The following is a 22,109-nucleotide window of genomic DNA, read 5'->3' on the forward strand; positions in this document are numbered from 1 at the left end:
CTCTTCTAGACTGGTGCAAACATGTAAATCTAAATGTAAAACTTTTTACATGTTTTTATGCAGATTCTCTTCTTAAACTCCATCTTCTACACAGAACTCCCTTAGTAAAGTAGAAACTTTCCTATAACAAGAAAAAGGCTTAAAATATTCAGTTATCATTTGTTGAATTTATTTTAGAAAATTACATGCAGCACAAAATAAAAAAGAAACTGCTTGAAATACTTAAGAGCACAACCCTTCCTACTTTATTTCCACTCTGTACCTTGATTGATAGATGAGTTGGGTTTCTGAGCCCCTTTTTATAATAAACATTTTTAAATGTTTATTTTATGTCCCAGGGTGAAAATATTTTGAACTGGAGCTTTCCATTTCCCTTTGCTCTGCCTTGGCAAGCTGTGTTTTATTTCTACATTAATAGTATTCAACTCTTTCTTGTAGCTTTTAAATTGTTGTTATACAAGTACTGAAGAAAGTATTTATGTTATGGAGCTAACAGATATCTACAGTTAAACACATAGTTCTGGAGAAGCCAGAGAAAAATTCACATATAACTGAAGGAATATTCAGAAAGATTTCTTTAGGGGCCTTTCGATTGTAAAAGGGAAAATTACTTTTCAGGATCTCTACTTTCATTTTTATTAAGTCATGAGTTAAATTTTTTTTCTTTCTAATTTATGTGAGTAATTTGTGCCACAGTGTAAAACCTCTAAATGAATCAAACCCTATAAACCTAATTAGCAATAAGAAAACCTCATAAAGATCACATTTTAAATGGCACTTTGTTGTTAGCAGAACAAATGTGAAAGTTCCCAGTTACCTTCTAGATCTCTCCTCAGTTTCCTTAAGTCTTTTATTAGGTCTTCAAATTTAACTTGGGAGGCCTGGAAAAAATCCTGTGGTTCTGGTAAAGGAAAAATACTCTTGTCTGTTCCTGCTTCCTAAACAAACAAACAAACAAACAAGCCACTATAAAAACTGAATGCATTTAAAGTGAAGTAAGTAGCTTTTAAAAAAATTCTCATCTATGCAACAGTGTTATAAAATTACAAAAATCACATATTTTAAATCATTCTTCCTAAAACAACATCTCATTCAAGATTAAATATCAACCATTCTGAGTATTGAAACTTCCTTTTAGATGTTGTAAAGCAAACTGTGCTCAATTTAAACTTTGAAACAACATTAAACACAGAACATTTCAGTTAATTTTATGTTAATAAAGGTTTAGATAAGGGATTAGAAGTTTCTTAGAAAAAGATAACAGGAATGCCCATTTTAATGCAAGAAGGGATCTTATGCCAAACGTTTGTGGTTTCACTCTCTCACAATTCATTAAAAACACACACACTTTATAAGCATAAATTGGAAACCCTATTCATATATTTCCTGAAGCACTTCACACAGATAAAAATACACAGCTGAATGCTTATGTGGCTAAATAAATAACAGGGGTTAAAGCCTGCATGGAACCCCCAAGTATATACCTTATTTTTAGCACAGTAAGAAAAAATAATCAGAAGTAAAATAAATAAACAAACAAAGCCAATAGAAACCTCCCCCCACATACAAAACAAAACAAAATAAAAAAAGACCCAGCAACCAACCAACAAAAAACTTTTATAAGGTTCAAAGCAATATCTCCAGTGGAATTTTAGGAAGTAAAATATGTATAAATGGTATTAACATGACTTTGCTGTGTATAAGCATATATTGCTGAGTTTGAAATATGCCTGCATGGATTTCAATCTGTAATAAAGGAAAACGCATAGGTTGGAGAGCTAATTGTTTAGTGAATGGGGAAAGAATATTTTTTTATTATAAACATTTTGGTGGAGAAAGTGCTATGGATGATAATTACACTGTGTTTATTTACTCCCAAGGAAGATACACTGTTTTGTTTCACAAAATTCCCTGAAGTAAAATTACAGCATAGGAGGAAGTTTGCAGAAATATAAACTAAATTAATGAAATAAATATTTTAATAAATTCTTTAGAAAGTATAAAAATCCCAGTTCACCCCAAAAACACCAAACCAACAAAAATACCAATGAGAGAAAACACAAGAAAAAAGAAAGAGAAACAAACAAAGCCAAAAACCTTAAAGAAAGAATACTGATACAGATCTATATATCTGAGGACTACTAACTCATCAATGCAACAACCTTATGTAAGAATTTAAAAAAAGAGAAGAGAAAAAAAAAAAACAACTAAATTGTTGAAAATCATTGTTAAAATAATTTAATAGCATCATTTTCATATAAAATAAAATAGTTCAAATTTTCCACTCAATAAGTTTGGCTATTGCCAATAATAAAAAACAAACAAAAAAAAATCCAACGAAACAACAAAAAAAATATATCTAATAAATGAATGTATATAATACATGTAACTGCATGTACAGAGGAGTATCATATACAATAGACTGGAACTTACAGCAGCATTTCAACCCCTAACTTCACCCCCATCAGCTGACCCACCTATCTTAAAATACCAATTTGTCCTTGCATTTTTTGTCCTGAGAGAGAAATCATGCTTCTGTCTTCCAATATCATGACATCAGAAGAAATTTTACAATGTTTCAGCCACCCAGATGTACTAAGGCAGGGCTGGAGAGACCACCTGTCCAGTCTGCATCAGTCACCGCTAACTGCCTGCAGTGGCTCTCTCAACAACCAAGGTCAAATTTTCCCAAGTCTTACCTTGAAACTTAGAGCAAGTTTCATGCCTATTGAGGTACACAACTATTATAAGAAAGCAAAAGAAATGGATTTTATTTCCCCATCTGAGGTATTACATTCAGATTTCTATAAAGCTGTTACAAACCCTTTCACCATCTCTCAAAGAAACCAAGTTTTGGAGAGGCTGATAGAGCAAATCCTTTACCTTATCACAATGGCGTAGGTAGTATATGACAACATAATCCACAAGATTAATACCATTGTCCTAGAAAAAATTAAAAATGTGTGATTAACACTGATTTAGTGTGAAAATGTACTCTATTTAAAATTAAATGAATTATTATTTTATATTGCTGTGAGAAATAGGATTCACAATACTTTTTTAGCCTTAGCATTACTGATCAAAAAAATTTGATCTTTTACAACAGCGACTTCATCGTACCACTACTAGATACTAGAGTTTTTTTTGGTTTTAAATACCAGAAAAAATACATGTAGAGAAGAATACATGGGAGAAGCTTTTTATGTAATAACAGAAGGCATTACAGAATGATAATATTAACTCAAATAAAAATATTATTCAATAATACTACTCTTAAACATAGTATCAACTAAATATTACAGTCACCTCAGATACAATAATGTGAAAAGAATTTCTTGATTCCTATAGTCTCAATCATCTATAAGAAAGATCCAAAAAAGGCACAGATACTTTACATATTTTATTCTAAGTATGAAATCAGATAGCATTCAACTAAGAAGTATACCTCATGCCCTGTTACCGTATAAATACGAATTTTAAATCTCACTTTATGGAATCACCATTTCCATGTTCCTGTGCACAACTGTAAACAGTATTTTATTTTGTTACATGTCATTGGGTCAGCATGTGCCAGATGAACTAAGGAAAAGTTATACATTACATTCAGCAATATAAAAGAACCATGATATAGGGAATTATATCTGGAATGCCTTTGAAGTTTTTTGGATGTGTTTTCATATTTTATATTGACAGGTATCAGAACAAACATTTGTATGTGAACAATGTCTGACTTCCTGTACAGAACTGCCTTGTCTATATGAGAGTCTGCAGCACATTATATTTTATTAGTATCATACACCAGCAAAATTCTTAACTAAGTAAGTCACTGCTGTCATGCAGGAAAAGCCACCCTGCATGTTTAAGAGTTTTAGAAGCCACTAATGACAGGTCAAAAAATCTCAATAAAATTAACTTTTTAAGCTCATATGACAATAAATGACTTTTATGTGAAATAAGAGGTATTTAGCAGTGGCCCTTTACCTTAGCTCATGGAATTCAGCTCAGTTAAGATGTATTTGCTGGCAACTCACGAGAAGGGAATAATAGGACAAAGGAAGAATACCTTAATGCTCAAGTGTACAAGACCCTGCATTCTTCTCCTTTTCAAATACAGACTAACAATTACATCTGAGGTTTCACATCTCCCTGGACCCTATGAGTTTTCATGCATTTTGAAGGCTAATCTAAACTAATAACATATTTATTCTGGCTACCAGTAAACTGTAAATAATGTGGTTTTTTAGCTTGTTTTGCTAAGGAATAAGTCTTTCATAGTTATTTTTTATATCAGTTACTCCTTTTCATAATGCATAATTTTGGAACAAGCTTGCTAAATTCAGCCACATTGGAAAGTCCCAGAGATTATTAAATTCTATGAAGTTTATAGGTAAATAAAAGAGTGACACTAAGCCTAGCAGTTCTACTGAGAAAAGTCAGGCAAAGCTGAGTTTTACATTTTTCTTCAAGGCAGCTAGCCAGCCAACAAATGCCTGAGTAATGGAAACTTGGCCTGGTTCTAGTTAAGCTGCTGTTTGTACTGTGTCTTCTCCATGCAGTAGGACTGGGAAAAAGCGATTATATGGAACAGCTGAACCATCACAGTGAAGACAAAAGTAAGAATTAGAATAATGAAATAATTTCAGTCAGAAAATACCTTTAAGATCATTGAGTCCAACTGAAAATCCAGCACTGCCAAATCCATCGGTAAACTATACTCTTAAGTGCCGCCTCCAGGGTTGTTGATTCCACCACCTCTCTGGGCAGCCTGTTCCAATGCCTTATAACCCTTTCAGTGAAGAAATTTTTCCTAATATCCAAGCTAAACTTCCCGTGCAAGAACTTGAGGCTGCTTCCTCTCATCCTATTGTTTGTTACTTAGGAGAGGACATCAACCCCCAGCTGGTTACAGTCTCCTTCCCGGGAGCTACAGAGAGTGATAAGGTTTCACCTGAGCCTCCTTTCCTCTGCTAAACTATCCCAGCTTCCTCAGCTGCTCCTTGTAAGACTTGTGCTCCAGACTCTTTATCAGTTTTGTTTATCTATGGACATGCTCCAGCACCTCAACATCTTTAGGAGACAAAGGACTCAAATCCTTTGGAAAAAGCTTTCATTAAAACACTGAACAATTCATCAAATGTGTTTCTACACTTTGTTAATGATGACAAAAATAAAACAAGTAAAACAAAATGCTCCATAGATAAACTGTTTTGCTGACACTTCCTGTCTCACAAATGCAGTCCTGTGTACATGAAGCACAATAGGGAACAAAAGCTTAAAGTCTACAACTCTTGTAGTCAAGAAAGCATGTCTCACAAGAAAAGTAGAAGAGCATGAAAGTTTTTTCCTCACACTCCAAGTCTATACCAACATCAGCAGAAAATTATCTCCTATTCTTTGCTGCTTCCTATATCCACGTGGTGTCTAGGTATGTTCTGGCAAAGAATGACTTCAAGCAGTGTTCCCAATGCCTACATTCCCTAACACCTCCTGCTCTGCCCTACAGAAATAAGAAGCAAAGTAATCTCATCTCAGAAGGTGTCTAGCCTTTCAGCCTGACTTTGATCCTAGCATGACTAATCAAAAACCAGCTAGTGCTTCTCAATTTTTTACCAAATAATTTACTGCCATCTATGAGTATTTTCTCATGCATGCCACTCAAATTTCACATTCCACATCCATTTAACTGATAATTAAAAAAAAATACTGAAAGTATCTTGTTGGGTGTGACATCTCTTTGATCCCTTATACATAATTTGTTAGTGTATACACTACAATGAACAATTACAGATATTTTGATTTCAAACCTGATTTTTAAAGTGTTTTCATTTACACAGAACAATCTTCATTTAAGAGCATGAAAAAAGAATGAGGACGTTTACTGTGTAAGACTTTAGCAATCTGTGCTCTCTCACTTTTCTCTACCCTACTACTATTAAGTCCTTGCTAATAAAAGAGACACACAGAAGTTCTCAGATAAGGTAATTATCCTAGTAGTACCAAACAGGAGAAATTAGATACTAAGGAAACACACACATATTCCAGAGAATGAGGTGAAAAGCTAGGAGAAAAAAAGAATGAAAACTGTACAAAGCACCTAGTTTTCTCAAGGAAGAATGGTAAGAAATAAATTATTAACTCCTGTCAGATGAAGAAACAATAAAAAAAAAATCACTTCAGAAAAATTATCTTTAACCAAACATAAGTACTTACTCTGCTTTTGACATCTTTTAGTTTGGGGAGTATTTCCAAACCAAACCCATCAGCTTGACCTCGGGTCCTATTCCCTCCGTTCATATAATTTCCAAAAGCCAGAATCAAGCCCAAAATTTCCTTTACGCTTTTCATGCTCAGCAAAGCCTGGAAAATGGATACTGGTCTGTAAATTTGGTTGACATAAAAATTCTAATTACAAATATAAAACATTTTTTTCATTTTATTTTTGCTAAAGTTTTTTTCTTGTCTGTTTTTACCTTGGTAAGTAAGGGGAGCTGAAGCTGGTGCAATAATCAAAACTTTAAGAGAACCATTTTTACACTATATCTCTGTAAGATAAATATGTTTGATATAATCCATATGAAGCAAATTATATGGCATCAAATACTATGTCAATGACAAAAAGATTAATGGAAGACTTCTAAACATTCTCAGAAGACTTAAAAAATCTTACACACAAGGAGGTGGTTTATCATGAGTTTGCATCATGCACAGTTAAATGGGGATGTGCTATTTTTGCTGTCACCAGTCTGCTTCTCATGGATCTGAAAATTCACATTCCTGGATCCATACTTAATCCAGACATAAGAGAGCTAAGGGCTAAGTAATTACATGCCTCAGATCAGAAAACAGTTCTAGAAACACAGTGTAGAACTAGTAAATTATTTTCAGTTACATATAAAGACATCTGTCAGTTGACAATCTGAGGCCACAGGCATAATTTTTAACTATGTAGACTTATACACTGGATAAACTGGTTTCAGTGTGAACTCCTCATAAGGGAACTGAAGGCAATACGGCTTTCCCTATCTCATACAACACTGATTTTTCATACCCCCTTTGGAAAGGAAGGAAATAAGTAACTATTTCTATTACAAAGAAATCCAAAGGGGTAGAGCATGGGTACTCTGTGAAAGCAAAGCTAGTCAAGAACTAATCTTCAAATTAGAAAAAAAAAATAAAATTAACTACTTTTCTGGTTAGGAAGTTAGACCTTTAGGCCACTATTTAATTTCTCTCCTAATTTTTACCTTGTTCTACTTTTCATAATTTATTTGCTATAATTTAAAAATCTTTTCCTTAGTCTTTCATATTGTGTAGATATTAGGTAGACTTTGCCCCATAGTAAAAATTATGCTGTATCAGGGTTACCAGAAATTAATAGATGCCAAGGGAAAGTAATAAGATGATGAACATGACAAGAATCTACTGGCATCAACAGTGCTATGCAAATAAAAGGCATTTTGCAAGGTCCTGTACTAAGCTTGCCTTATATTTAATTCCTAGTTTATGGAGATTATCTATTACATTATGCAAAGTAATAAAAATCTACCATTTAAATACAAATAAATTTATACATACTCCATGGGACATCACATGCAATTCGCTTCCCTCTTCCTTCTTTTAAGCAACTAAAAATTTACTACTATATTTATTTCCTAAAAAGCCAGTAAGGAAGATCAAAGTTCTTCACTTATGGTAAAAAAGAAGCCTAAATACTCTAAGAAAAAATTTAAATTAACTTAAGTTTTAATTTAGCTTTCATGAGGACTCACCTTGGAAACACGAGTCACAATATCGACCTTCCGGTGCACTGATGTTATCCCTTCAAGGAAAACCGACTGGAAGATAATACACTGAGCTCGCTCTGCAAAGTTGGGGATTTGAGACAACTCATACAGAAATCTGTGGGGAAAAAAGGACTATTAATGAATCTTTATAATTCTTCTCAGTGGATTACATAATGGATCAAAGCCTACAGTATCATGAAATATACATGCATTCTTTCATTTTTGAATCAAATCTGTCAGAATTTATAATTGTTATATTCTTTATGGTAAGAATGCATTAAAAATCTTATTAATGTCAAGAAAAAGGCAAGACATTAATCAGTATCATATCAACCATTAACTATCATAGCTGCATAGTAATAAACAGAGGAATCTCAAACTTAAATCATCCATTTGGAAAAAAAGAAAATCTACATAGTGCTACCTACATACCAACTTATGCAGTCTTGTTTCCCTTAAAAATGTGCTCAGAAATACAGAACTCAATATATTCCTACAAATTTATTTCATAATATAAAATTTCTCCCAACAGCCTTCTTGTGATTCTTAGCATCAATTTTCCTTTTCTAATTTGCACCACACTTTCAATCATATTAGCAGCATGTTCCATGGGAACACACCTAGCTGTGTATTTAGCTCTAAAATACTTGCAGAGCATATTTGCCTCCAGTCACTGCTCAGCAAAGTTACTAAGCCTTCATCTGCTCTATATCTGTTCTCACAGATATATATATAAATATATAAATATATATATATATATATATATATATAATGACTCTATTGTAGCTTTTCATCTGTTAACTCATAGTAAATAACAATAAATGGAGGCATATTCAACAACTGTAGTTCAGACCTCACAAAATAAGAGCATCTCAAAGCATGAGTAATTCCTCCCTTTTCATCAATTTAAAATAAAAGAGCTTGGCTAATAATACAAGAAGCTCTAGCATTTATTATAATAACAATATTAATAACAATAATTTGCTCTTGGGTTTTTAATTCAAGACTTCAGAGATACAAAAGCTTTCTTGAAATCCAGAAGCAAACTTGTCTTTTGCTCCAATATCACTGTAGCATCATTCTTCCTGTCTACAGATATCCTCAGATTCCCCTTAATGCAATGCTGTAAAGATTTTTCTCTCCCTCACTGAATTACAGGAAATTCAGTATTCAACTTATTAGCTTGAATTATTCTTAACTTAATTTTAATTATTTAAGCCAATAGACCTTATTTTTCCAAATTATTTCTTTTTCACAATAAATAAAACCAGTATGTTTAAATCTGCTTTACATGTTTCTCATGGATGCTAGGCTTTGCTGAATACATAGTGACTGTTTAAAAAACTAGAAAATTCACCTGTGGCTGGTGTGAAATACTATGTTTTAATTGGACCATTTTTTTGTTTCTTTTTGTTTCTTTTTCTTCCTCGCCTGATGAAAAAACCCATTGTGAGAGAAGGATCAGGGAGGCCCAGCTTGGCTCTTAGACTTAAAAAGTGGGAAAAAAGAAATGCCAAGCTGGTACTAATAAAAATGCTTCCTATTGGGAATGAATGGTATTGCCAGGGAGAAAAAAACCCAGGGTATTTTGCACTTTGTGTGAGAGAAACAAAGGAAAGAAAAACCAAACTCCTTCATTAAAGTTCTAACATACAAACAATTAAAAAGTTTAAATTTAAAAAGTCAAATGACACATATTCTTGCCTTCCTGTGAAAAGAGAACTATTTCCCACATGGCTGACCATTGAATACAATGTCATTGTGCTAAGAGTTAAAAGAGCATCAGTGTAAAAAGAGGATGTCTTCAGCTTCTGGAATTCAGAGTATTCAAAGTAAATACCCAGACAGAACACTTATAACTGAAATCTGTCACTAAAAGGAATCTTAGTGACTACAAATGTAGCAACTAATCAAAAAGTCATAGCATGAAAACTATGGCTGTCACAAATAAACCACCAATTCAGATGGACAAAACTTTGGAAGAGAAAGAAACCTCCTTATTTCAATTTTACTCTGAGAAAAGTAGGTTTTTTACTTAAAATAATGATGACATGGCTGTGACGTGGCTTTTGGATGGGTTTCTCATTACTGCAATTCTGATGGCCTAAAATAAACCCAGAAAATATGCTGTACCTCTCCATGAAGTAGATCGTACTCCTCTCTTTCAGAAACTGTCAAGAAAAAAATGCTTTTACTTGAAAACTCCTTTAGCCTACCAGAATCTTGTAGTTAAGGACTTGAGAGAACTTTCAAGTCAGGCATATTGTTATGGTGTTAGTGTAAGAGAACATTCTTGTAGAAGATGGACAAGGAAGGCTGATTCTAAGGAGGTAAACTAATTTCCAGATGACATTTATCTGCATTTGAAGAATATAAAATTTAGAAGTGATTTCTTGGGAAAAAGGTGTATCTAATCCTGCAAGCCTCTAAGTATGACAGCAGGACTTAAACTGAAGTCCAAGCAGAGCTGTCTTCAAAGAGAAGTCAGTGGCATTACTGGGACAGGGATTATAAATCACTCCCTACTTCCTGAATCAAACTACATTCAAACCAGTACCATATTGTTACTATTTCCTTCATTACTACTTATTTCACAGTGAAGAAGCCTACACAGACATTATACTACAACTAAATGGAGTCTCTTGGAAAGTAGCTATAGCATCTGTATCCTGCTAGGAAAGTCTCGAACTGTGGCCAATTTTGCATATAAATCTTTATCATGCCAATTAATATTAGCATTTTAACAGCTATTATCATGAAGAATAATTTAGGGGGTATTGTTATGTTGCTGTCATCCTTACAGTGTGTGCCAAATTTAACATCACGTGTGGAGAAGAACGTCAGTGATACCACTAAAGCTTTTTATCTGTCCGGTAATCCAAACATGTAAGAGTTTCCTTTAGACTTCAGTGAACTCAATTCAAAGGTTTCACTATATGAATGACAACTGTTAGTATGTGCAATCTTTTGATAAATTATTTCATGTACACTTTTGTTCTGATTCTCATTAAAGACAATACTGAGGCTTATGCCCCACAGCATAATCACACAGAAATTTAGCACTTTTCTGTCTTTAACCTTTTATGGGGCTAATAAGTAAAGCACAGCTCCAACAAATCTCCTATTCTGCAGTTAGGCTGACTTAGAGACTGACAGAGACAACAAAGCCAGGGGCACATGATCTACTGAGTTTTCAGAAAGCACATTATTTTGAAGGTCCAACAAAATTTACAGAAGTGCATAAAGCAAATTGTTTGCCCTTTAAGCTACCTTTTTAAAAGCTACTTTTCTTAACCTATGCAGTTTACCTATAGGGTAAAAATGGGATACTTAAGACTTGCAGAAAAAGCATTGAGTAATAATTGATAAAAAAATACCTTTTGTCTTTCATACTACTATTTCACTCTGAACCACCAGGCATACCTGCTTCATTTACAGTTCTTAATTATGGAACAATGATAGTATAAATCCGACTTTGCATTTAATTAAGATTAACCTCTCTCCACTATAAGTTACAAAAAAGACAACCTCCTATAACCCTAGAGCTCTACAAGATTCGTATTCTCCAGAAGACAAAATGCATTCATATTTATTTAACTTGGACATACAGCAAACAGACTGCCAAAGATTCAAGCTCTGGAAAACATCAGCTAGTCACACAATGTATCCTTATGCCCCAAGCCAAGGCAATGAAAACCATGGACGTGGGATGCAAAAGTAAGCTAGTATATAAACTTTACAGATATTTGTCTTCTTAAGACTTACTACAGAACAACAGCCTCTCTTCATCAAGAGTAAGATAATAGCCTTATCTCCTAATATTAGTGTGCAGTTACAAGTGAATATTTAGCTGCCTCATGTAATTAGCAAAAGAAAAAAAATAATCTGTTCTTCAGCACTTGCATTTTAATGGGAAAAAAAGGTATGAAAATGCATTAATTCTGACATTAACCATCATATGCCATCTCTGTTTGAGTTCTTCCTCCCCCTACCCTTTCTTACACCAGAGACAGCAGAACAGACAAAATGGAAAAGGAAAAGAGACAACAGAGAGGCCTCTGGGGAGGAAGAACTGAAAAGGATAAGAGTACAAAAGAAAAAAGCAGTGAAGTAGCAGAAGACAAAAAACACTGATAGGCCAATGTCTCAAATCAAATGTCTACACAAATATAAAATTCAGTTTCACCGTTCTGCTCAAAAATTCTTGATGATTCTTTCACATCAGTCTAAGGTGTATTACAACACAAGGAGCAACATTTAACTTTTTCATCCTAACAGTTGTCACTGGCCACAACAGTTCCAGGAGAATTGTGGCATCAGTCTTTTAGGTTTACACTGAACCTAAAGTATCAGACCAGAGTATCCAAGGTGTCCTTGACCATAGGATCAACCCAAACCCTCTGTTCATGCAGCTTCTTCAAACAATTAACAACCAAAATCAGCTAGGCCTTGCTTTATGTAATGCTAATTAAGCCACAAATGCTCTAAGGGAAGGAAAAGCCTCTTAAAAACGTGAGAATGGGAACAAAATTCTTATTGATTCAAGGCAACATATTTTATCAGTTCTGGTGGTCAAAGTTGATGTAGTAAACTCTGCCATGTCTGAAAAAAGTTTTGTGATAAGGGCAAATTTTTCATCATGTCTTGAAATACAAAAAGTTTATAGCTTTAGAAAAGCTTATAATTACCAAGAATTATGCATCAAAACTGCTTTCAACATATAATCAAAGGACTACATTATGTAATGAAAAATTATTAAAAAACCCCAACAACTTACTGTTCTGGTTTATCCAGAAGCTTCAGTTCCTCCTCTTTTGAAGTCTGGTAATATTGCTTGATTTTCTCCAGTTCATCCTTTTGTGCTCTCTGAGTGAATTAACATAAACTAATTAGTTACTAATTAGTAAGAAATTAATAAATTACTACTTTACCTGTTTGCCTGCAAGCCAGCAATTATGTTTTTTTAATTGAGAAACATTTAGACTATGCAAAAGAGGGATGCTTAAAGATCTATGATAAATTCCTTCAGTGCCTTATATGCCATTTACTGCACATTACCATGCCCAAGAGTATTTTCCAAATACTTCTTGAATTCTATCAGGCTGATTCCATGACCACTTCTCTGGGGAGTCTCTTCCAGTGCCCAAACACCCTCAGGGTGAAGAACCTTTTCCTAATACCTAACCTAAATGTCCCCTGACATGACTTCAGGCCATTCCCTTAGATCCTATCACCGTCACCACAAAGAGAAGATCTTCCCCTCTTCCCCCTGTGAAGAAGCTGCAGGCAGCCACGAGGTCTTCTCTGTTTCCTTCAAGCTGACAGGCCAAGTGACCTCAGCTGCTCCTTGTATGTCTTGCCTTCAAGGTCCTTCACCAACTTCATAGCCCTCCTTCGGATGCTCTATAACATCTTGTATATTTTTTATACTGTGGCTCTCAGAACTGCCCCAGCACTGGAGGTGAGGCCACCCCAGCTCAGAGCAGAGGGGACAGTCCTCTCCCATTCCTGGCTGTGATGCTGTGCCTGATGCTCCCCAGGACACAGACGGCACCCACAGTTCTGTCCAGCTTCAACTCCAACTGAGCTTTGGGCTGCACAAATTTTCTCCCCAGAGTTCCAAGCAGCATCTCTGTACTCCTCCCACATCAGCTGACCTTGCCTTCACTGGGCATACACATTCTTTTCTTGCCTTGGCTCCAAAAGATCCCAGCTCAGATAAGCCAACCTTCTGCTTCATCTGCTTGAATACTTACATTTAGGAATTTCCTGCTCCTGTGGCCTTCATAAAATGGTATTTGAAAAAATAATCTGCACTGATGGACCCCAGAACCTTCACAAGCATTTTCTCAGGGGACCTTACTCACTAGATCCCTGAGCAGCCTAAAGTCTGTATCCAAAATACTTTGGTGATTAAACACAATTTTACCCCACCTTTACTTACATTTTCATATAGGGCTTCCAGTGTCTCCAGATCTACTACAGAGTCATCGACACACAATATAGCTGTATAGAATACAAACACAAATTAGACACTGGATTAAAACTTCAGTTCTTTTCCTGTGAAATGTACCAAAGGGTTCTAACCTAGATACAGGACATTTATGTTTCCAGTTAATTTCTTTTGTTCTAATGTCAAATCACAGCACTCCTGCAAGAATGTTCTATAAACTCAGTTTCAGGAGAGTAGAGTTCTACTTTTCTCTCCAATATAATCAGCAGTCAAAGATGTGACCAGTCAAGTAGCCAGCTGATTGTGCAGCTGCCCAGGTAGAAGAACATGAGACAACTGATACCAAACAACGAACAGCACAGATTTATGTTAGCTTAGAAGGCTGGATAGGAAGGAATTGAGAGTGAGGATATTTAAGTCTCCCTGTGTGCACAGGAAATCAATGAGATATGCTTGTCTAGGAGCTAGCAATCTTGGTAAGAAGAGAAGTAGACCAACTTTCAAAGTTTACAAGCTATGTAAATTTGCAAGCAGAAAAGACTGTGCTACAGTTTTTAAGTTATCTTCCACAAGTTCACATTTAAGTCAGCTTTATCCAATAGAAAACTATCCACATGACAATTTACAGAAAAATCCTTCTCAACACCACACAGACACACATGCAGCATACTCTTAAGTGATTAATCATGCTTCATTACTAAAAATGGGAACTCTCAAAATGTTTCCTATCTTAGTTCCAAATATTACTGTGTTTGGAATATATGAAATTGGTGCTTCCAACATTTGCAAATCTCATTACAATTTAGGCAATTGGTATTGGTATTGGAAATTCTTGCTGTTGGAATACTAGTATTGGAACTCTTCTGAAAACTAAATGGGATTGCTTCATGGTGCTTTCTAACACATTCTAATGTTAAATTCCAGTACGCTGAGAGATGCACAGTGGAATGGAAGTAACTGTGGATGTTTAAATTTTCTGAAACCAGCTTTTCCTCAAGATTCATAAGGGGACTAGGCACAATTCTTGAACTCATGGCTTATGCTTATATATTACTGAAAACATTAATCCCAAAAGAATCAAGGGCATAACCAGTGAGATGTTATTAGTTACTACCTGATAACTTTTAATTCAACTGTATTATATTTCCTCAAATGATCCTTGGCTGCTTATGAACTCAGAGGATTTTAAAAGCTCTTGCTGCATTTGTAATCCATGCTTGAAAGGGGCAAGGCACACATCTTTAAATAATTATTAAAAAGTAATAAGCTTTCGCCTGCTCTACCACCTACCCCATGATTTTACATTGTGAAATTAACCAGCAGGCTAGTAAATTTTCTCTGTGGCAGGCTAATTAATTTTATTAAAAGGTCCAGTGACATTTAGAATGCTTTAAAATTCTGCCTGTCAATTATTATTCCATCTGTTGACATTACACCTAGGTTAGAAGTAAAGAATTACACAGAAGACAGTATCAATGAAAAATACCCAGTATTTCCAACCATTTTTGTCTTACTGGAAGATTCAAAACCCTCAAGACTGCAACCAAATGTAAAGCCTGAACCACTGAGACTGGCAAAAATCTTTGTTTAAAGGAAATTCCTTAAGGTTTGAATTTATAAGATTCTCTCTTATCTCCTGCAAAACAGTTCAAAGAGTTGCACTATCTTCTGTATCATCCAATAAAATTTCAAAAGAACCTAAAGATGGAAAATCTCTCGGAAGACTGGTTTCACCGTCCAATATATTTAATTGTTAAGATTAACAATATGTATATTGAGTTCAGAAACTTTCCCTTGTGTTTAACTTTTATCCTATTTTAACATATTCTGAAATCTGCTTACAAGGAAAAATGTCCAAAGCTATCTAGAAAAAGCAACTTATTGGAGGCAATTTTGTACTTGAAATGCAAAACACGTAATTGATAGTCAAATTTTTATGTACAAATCTATTACAATGACAGGAAGCAGTTTGGTAAAAACTCACTGTAATAAGAATATCAAGTGTTACATCACTAGCTGAATATTTCAGCCAGATATTTGTCAGCAAAATGGCCCCAGAATCACAAAGTGGCTTTTAATGCTCTATTATGTTATCCATGTTTCTGTAGTCAACATCAGATCTAACAAATCAGCATTGTTTTGAAGTGACATGATAAAACAAAAAGTGTTTGTGATAAAACTAATGAAATACAATCTGCTAAACCACATATTTAATAGAATTAATAATAATAAATTCTAAGAGATATTGACATGAGTTATCTCTCTTGGAGAGAGCATGTGATTGTATAAAAGTACTCAGAAAATATTTTCTGATTTACTTTCTATACAACCTGTACTGCTATTATTAGCAATGGATGCACAGACAGACAACTGCTGTTAAAAATCAAGCCATACAGCTGGACATCTTAGGATGTCAATGTATATAGAGACACATTGCCAAAATCCACATAACCTCCTTTATTTCATCTTTATACATTTTATGCCATACACATTTGGAGCAGAAGACAAAAATGAAAACATGCAAATTTACGATGGGCCCATTTTTTGAAAAAAAGCATTTATTTTGAAAAGCTAGAAGAAATCCCCAAATTCACAGGTGTCTTCATATTCTTATTCTTAAAATATGCCACATGCAAATACATTCACAGTATTTTGTGCAAATTAGCTTGAATTGCGGCAGCTTAAAAAAACCCCACTGCACTAGATCAAAGAAAGCAATTATTTTGATTTTCACTTAAAATAACAAAAGCTTTTAAATTTTCTATGATAAACAAACCCCACTTTTGATCATATGTATTTAACTTCACCAAAATTAATACAAACCTTGGTATGTTTTTCAAAAAGCTCTTCCTGATACAGTGAATTTAACCATGATAATTTACTGCATTAAATCTCATTATATCTGCTTACGTAAGTGTAAGTAATATAGGTGAAATCACATAAATCCACAAAAGAGGCTCCAAAATAATAAATAGCTATTACAATATCAATCATCATTGGTGGTTTTTACTTTCATCTGGCTTTCTAGTTAGCTGTCTTCCTTACACTGTCAGTTCAGTTAGAATATTTCACCTACACCTCACAATATATCAAAAGGAAGTAGACTCATGCTGTGAAAAGCTGGTAATTTTATTGGGTTCCTCTACCTTTAAAAAATCTGTTACTTGGCCAAGTCTGGTTTCTGAGATCCTTTTTTGCAGGGAAATTGAGGCAAACATTTTTATGTTGTCTATGGTGTCTGCTCACAAGAAGAAGAATTTATACACACAAGGATCATTAGTGCAGGGTTGCACCCATTAGGATATAATAACCGTCAGCTAGGACAAAAAACAGATCAGCATCATGCATTCAAACTAACAGGCACACATAAAAATACTTGCCAGCTACATTTCACATACTAAGAGCATTGTTTCAAATATAAACTTATACCAAAGGTTTTTAACATGCTAACTTCTAAAAAATGAATCTAACAGATTCTCTGCTGCACAGATTTTTCACATATTCTGATCAATTTAAAAATGTAAAGAAAAAAAAAAGCTGAGAATTTAAAGCATACTGTGTGCAGTGCACACACAACTTTAGAACTTAGAGTTTATTGTGAAAAATATACTTACCTCCTCTAAATAAGCTTAAATACCAACAGTCTTAAGGCAGAATCTGATCTACAGCCTCACTCCTACTAAACACATTTTGGCTAAACCAGGATTTAAGTCCTGCTGACAGAGCTTACATGTGCTCCCCAGTATCAAACATTTTAATGTGACAATTAGACTATGAAATATGAAGAAATCACCTTAACTGCTCCCAAATAATAAAACAGAAGTACATTATTTAAATAGAAGGTGCTTGCCAAAGCTTCATTTATTTGACTTGGAAGTACTTAGTTGTTTTAGGTACTGCATTCTGTTGAGTAAGGCTTGATTTCATGGGAATATGCAGCCCATCATTGGGAAACTTAAATAAAATTGTGACTGACCTAGTCAATTAGACAATGACTGTTAAATACTTGGCAAATCTCCCTGTAATATCCAAATCCCTCTGGTTTACTTCTGACAAATTGATATGTTTCCAACTTATTTAAAGGTTTTCTCCAGTATTAATTGCCATGCAACCCCAAAAAAATATACGTAATAAAGAAGCACTGTGGGCACAACGGAGGCTTAGAAGACTAAGAAAGCTCGAATCCTGCAAGAAGTCTTGAACAAAAGATTCTGGCACTAATGTTAACCTACCCACATGCAATGGATATCCAAAACATATTAACAAAAATATATGTTGTGAATTTTCCCAAAAGAAGAGAAAAACATTTAATTTTAAATAAAATAGTTTTCCAACTTCTGAGACGGGTATGCAGCTATCTTTCTACTTCATGCATAGTATACAGAATACATAGAATACATGCATGTAATATTTTGGGTAGGTGGGAAAGTCACAAAACTTTGGAACAACAGTTTAGATGTGCCATAACGCATAACTTGAACCAAGACAATGCAAAGCTATTTATAAACCTTCTGTGTGCTCCTATTAGAGCAATCCCAGGGTGACTAGAAATATAATACTGAATCAGAATGGTTATTAGACTGATCATTAGTCTGGTTGGGTTAATCTACAGTTCACATTCTTCCAATTTTTACTCCCATATGCTGAAATGAAGGGGAAATCACAAAGTTGAAGGCAAAGAGTCAGATGCTTCATTTTTAGCATTAGAAATAATCTCTATGCTAAGGATAAATGTTAAGTTCTCCCCTTTTCATACAGGCTATATTCAGTCAGCATTGTAGTGCTACAGCACAGCTACCATGGTTTTGGTAAATGTAGCGGCGAAGTCTGCAGCTCTTCTGGGGGGAACATACTGCACTTTACTACCACAAAGGGTGCAAAAAGCTATTAACTGTGCATCTGATGTGATCCACCACATCTCAAAGACTTAATATCATGGAGAATACAACAGCGTATATACCAGGTAATGCGCTCTGACAGCAACCAGCAATATTTGACAGTGAAATATTTCCCCAATGTAAAGAAGAAGAACTTCTGGTGCTCTACAATTTTAGTGGCAAAATGCAGGTACTATGAATGTAGGGAGGGATTTGGGATAATCACTCTTTTGAACATAAGATATCTACATTTTTTCTACATCCTATTTTCTGTAACTAAAAGTTTTTCATCTGGGCTGCCACACAATTTTGCCAGGTAACTCTTGAACAAGGATCTTAGTAGCCCGTGGAAAGCCAGTACAGACGACATACACTGCAGAAAGGAGTATTATTATGTCTTTTCCAGTGCATTGCTATTGCCAGCTACTACTTTGGAATTGTCTCAGTGAGAGGAATATTGCCCTGTTAAAAGCTGGGACAAAGACCCACACAGTATTTTCACATACAGCTATAATCCCCATTACAAACAAAACAAACACCTCGCTGTAGAGCAAGTTGTAGTATTGCAACAGCAAAACCACATAAATAGTGTTGATCCACAAGTTTGTCTCAAGTTGTAGTATTTGAGCTAAACAAGGATAGGAGAAGACAGAAATGGACTGATATGAAATGGAGATTACTTCTTTAAGTGGGGATGCTTACAGCATACCTAACAAGTGATGTCTGCTATTCCTCATCTCCTTTTATAAAGGTTTTTAAAAAATGTATAGAAGCAGCCTTAAAAATAATCTCAAACCTATGCACAATTTGATTACTGCTATTTGTCTTTTCAATATACAGATCCTATATAGCATACTGAGTCAGACAGATTTTCTGCTTGCTTCTTCTGCTCAGGAAATGAGTAATATTAATAGTGGTCTAACAAAAAACTTTATTGCCCTCACCAGATTCACCAGTGCTCAGAACACTGAAATACCTGGATTTGTTCTCTCCCACTGTACAAAAAGCTGAGTCTTAGGACAGGTGCAGCATGACAATGTTAACTTTCCCTGTGCATCATTTAACACCAACAGTACCCAAAATAATTCATTAGTTTTACGCTGTCTTGTCCTTAGACCATACTCAGAAGCAGTATGGATATAAATTTATCTGCAAAGGATGGACTTCATTCTCTTAAACAAATATGTGTGGGAGATCCCCCTCCTGAAGTGTGGTGGCTGGCGCATTATCAAATGCAAACTCAAACATCTGGATGCCAGATATGATCACTTGCTTGTTTTGCTCTGCTGAGTTCTCTACAGAATATGCTGTGAAGCTATGTACTTTGACTTGAGAGGATAATCCTGTGGATGCAGAAATCTCACACTATTTTAAAGGAAGATGCAATTTTTCTTGTGGTTACTCTTTTGTCTTCTCTACAATTTTGCATGCATCTGTATGCACAGGGCAGTTCATCTGAGAATTTCTCTCCCTGCATTCTATAACTGCTATCTAAGGTAGACTAAGCAGTACATCACACATAGACCATACATTCATTTGTACATGACTTTACAACAAACATGGTCATAAAAGTTTAAAGTAAAAATTAGATTTTTTTTCATTTCTGACTTTCTTTTGCTTCAGACTTCTACATTCTGTGTTGTAAGTGGTCGAAGGCTATAAACTTTTTCCTGTTTTTCACGTACTGAATTATGCCATGGAAATTGGCATGAAAAAAGGGATGAGTGCTTAATCTGCAAGCTTTTAGAGGTAGGTCTTTGCAACTCCTCTTTAAAAAAAAAAAAAAGTTGACATTCATGACCCAATGACCACATGCTTTTTCTGGTTAGGTGTTCTCATACACCATTTAGCCTACTATGAATTTTTTCCATCCAGTGCATTGACTACAGCAGTCTTTAAATAATTTGTCTGCTGGGAGGCAGGACTGCCCACAGATTTAAATTACACAAAATACTATGAAATAAACAGACATTAAACGAGAAACAAGCATAATTCTAATGTTGTTTTCAGAGTAATGTACATTTCTAAAGGTCCTCTCTACAGAACAATGTTTTCCCTGAGTTTTGTGAACTGGTTTTTCATCCTAGATAGTCTCTGAACATGGATTTTGCTGAGAATCAATCAGACTGCCTTGTTAGTATATTTTTTAGAAGTTCCACTAATGGTATTTCCAAATCCTGATGGTAGCTCCTAGCTGTTTCCATAAGCAAGAGGCAGCATATCCTATTGCTCTCTTGAGCAACACACGTGGTGACAGGCCAGTCATTTGCTACCTCAGACAAGAAAGGGCGATGAGTTCTAAACTTTTCTTCAGTGACAGCATTTGTTTTGGTGTCTTTCTTCTACCAACACTCTAGTTTTCATTAAACTTCTAGAACTACATTAGCTGCATCTACAACTGCAAGTAGTGTAGTCTTAAAATGGATGTGTAGACAGCAACAGTTCACACTATAGATGTTTCAGGGAGCTCTAACTATCTCTGATCTTATCCTGGGGAATTTAGAGACTGCTATACATGGAGACTGATGGCATGCCCCTGAAGCATCTTCTCCTTTAATTTGATTCTGAAGCATGTTTGTGCACTCTGAGACTGCTCTGCAATGCCAACACAGCCAAGGGGGCAACTGATACATGTGATTCAAAAGTGCACTGCTGCCTCAAGTTAAAAATGCTATTGGATATATACCTGGATATTTGGGTCATTATGGTTTCTCAGAATTGGTATAAATTGGCCAGAATATTTCAAAAGCTACACAAGTACCGCGAACAACTGAGAGAGATAGAGATGCTCTATTTTAGTAGAATGTTATGGCATGGAAAATAAAAAGAAAACCAATCTCTGAAGATTCTTAAGAATATTACCCAGTTTTTGTAATAAAGCTTCTATCCTATCCCTGTGCTGCTGACACTTCTGCCAGCAAATTATTTAGACTTTTAGTAATAGTGGGTTTTTTCCATCTCATTCTGATACCTTTCACACAATACTGGCAGACACAAAGTTATGCCTTCTTTTCCTTATTCCTCTGCATCCCAAGAGACATCTGTAAGCCCTTGTGCTTTTAAAGTGCTAGATGCTCAAAGGCTCTTTTGAAATTAATAATAATCAATGCCAGCAGCATCTCAACACCCTACCCAGTATTTGCATGTGATGGAGGGAAAACAATAGCAAAAAAGGAGACATCAACTTGAGTTGTTCCAGCAGTTGTTTTAAATGGTGAATATTTTCCTTTTCTTAATGTGAAAAAGAAATAAACAATATCCTTAAACAATATCTTTTTAAATCCAGAACATAAGCAGACTCTCAATCACCCCAGTGTTCTGAAAAATCAGTATTTCTCTACAGTTGTATTGGCAAACTCAAATAATTTCTACCAGTAATGGAATTTACAACTGACTAGCCCTTTGCTTTGAAAAATGCCATCCAGTAATTCTCTTTCTGATTCTTACATGGTAACATCAGTTTTGGATGTACTTCTTATAGTGTTAATGAAGCAA

General features: G+C 34.9%; 1 protein-coding gene across 5 annotated transcripts in view; it reads right to left on the reverse strand.

The window, feature by feature from the left end:
- Positions 1-22,109, reverse strand: part of FMN1 (formin 1) — a 172,817-nt gene that overhangs the window by 53,277 nt on the left and 97,431 nt on the right. For all 5 annotated transcript variants that reach the window (XM_063160502.1, XM_063160501.1, XM_063160498.1 and 2 more), the window contains 6 exons: positions 13,729-13,790; positions 12,562-12,650; positions 7,770-7,899; positions 6,211-6,357; positions 2,884-2,943; positions 818-938 (listed from right to left, as the gene is read on the reverse strand). In XM_063160502.1, the coding sequence (XP_063016572.1) occupies positions 818-938; positions 2,884-2,943; positions 6,211-6,357; positions 7,770-7,899; positions 12,562-12,650; positions 13,729-13,790 (609 nt within the window). The remainder of the gene's footprint in view (positions 1-817; positions 939-2,883; positions 2,944-6,210; positions 6,358-7,769; positions 7,900-12,561; positions 12,651-13,728; positions 13,791-22,109) is intronic.

This window comes from Melospiza melodia, chromosome 6, assembly GCF_035770615.1.
Source record: "Melospiza melodia melodia isolate bMelMel2 chromosome 6, bMelMel2.pri, whole genome shotgun sequence".
Classification (NCBI taxonomy): domain Eukaryota; kingdom Metazoa; phylum Chordata; class Aves; order Passeriformes; family Passerellidae; genus Melospiza; species Melospiza melodia.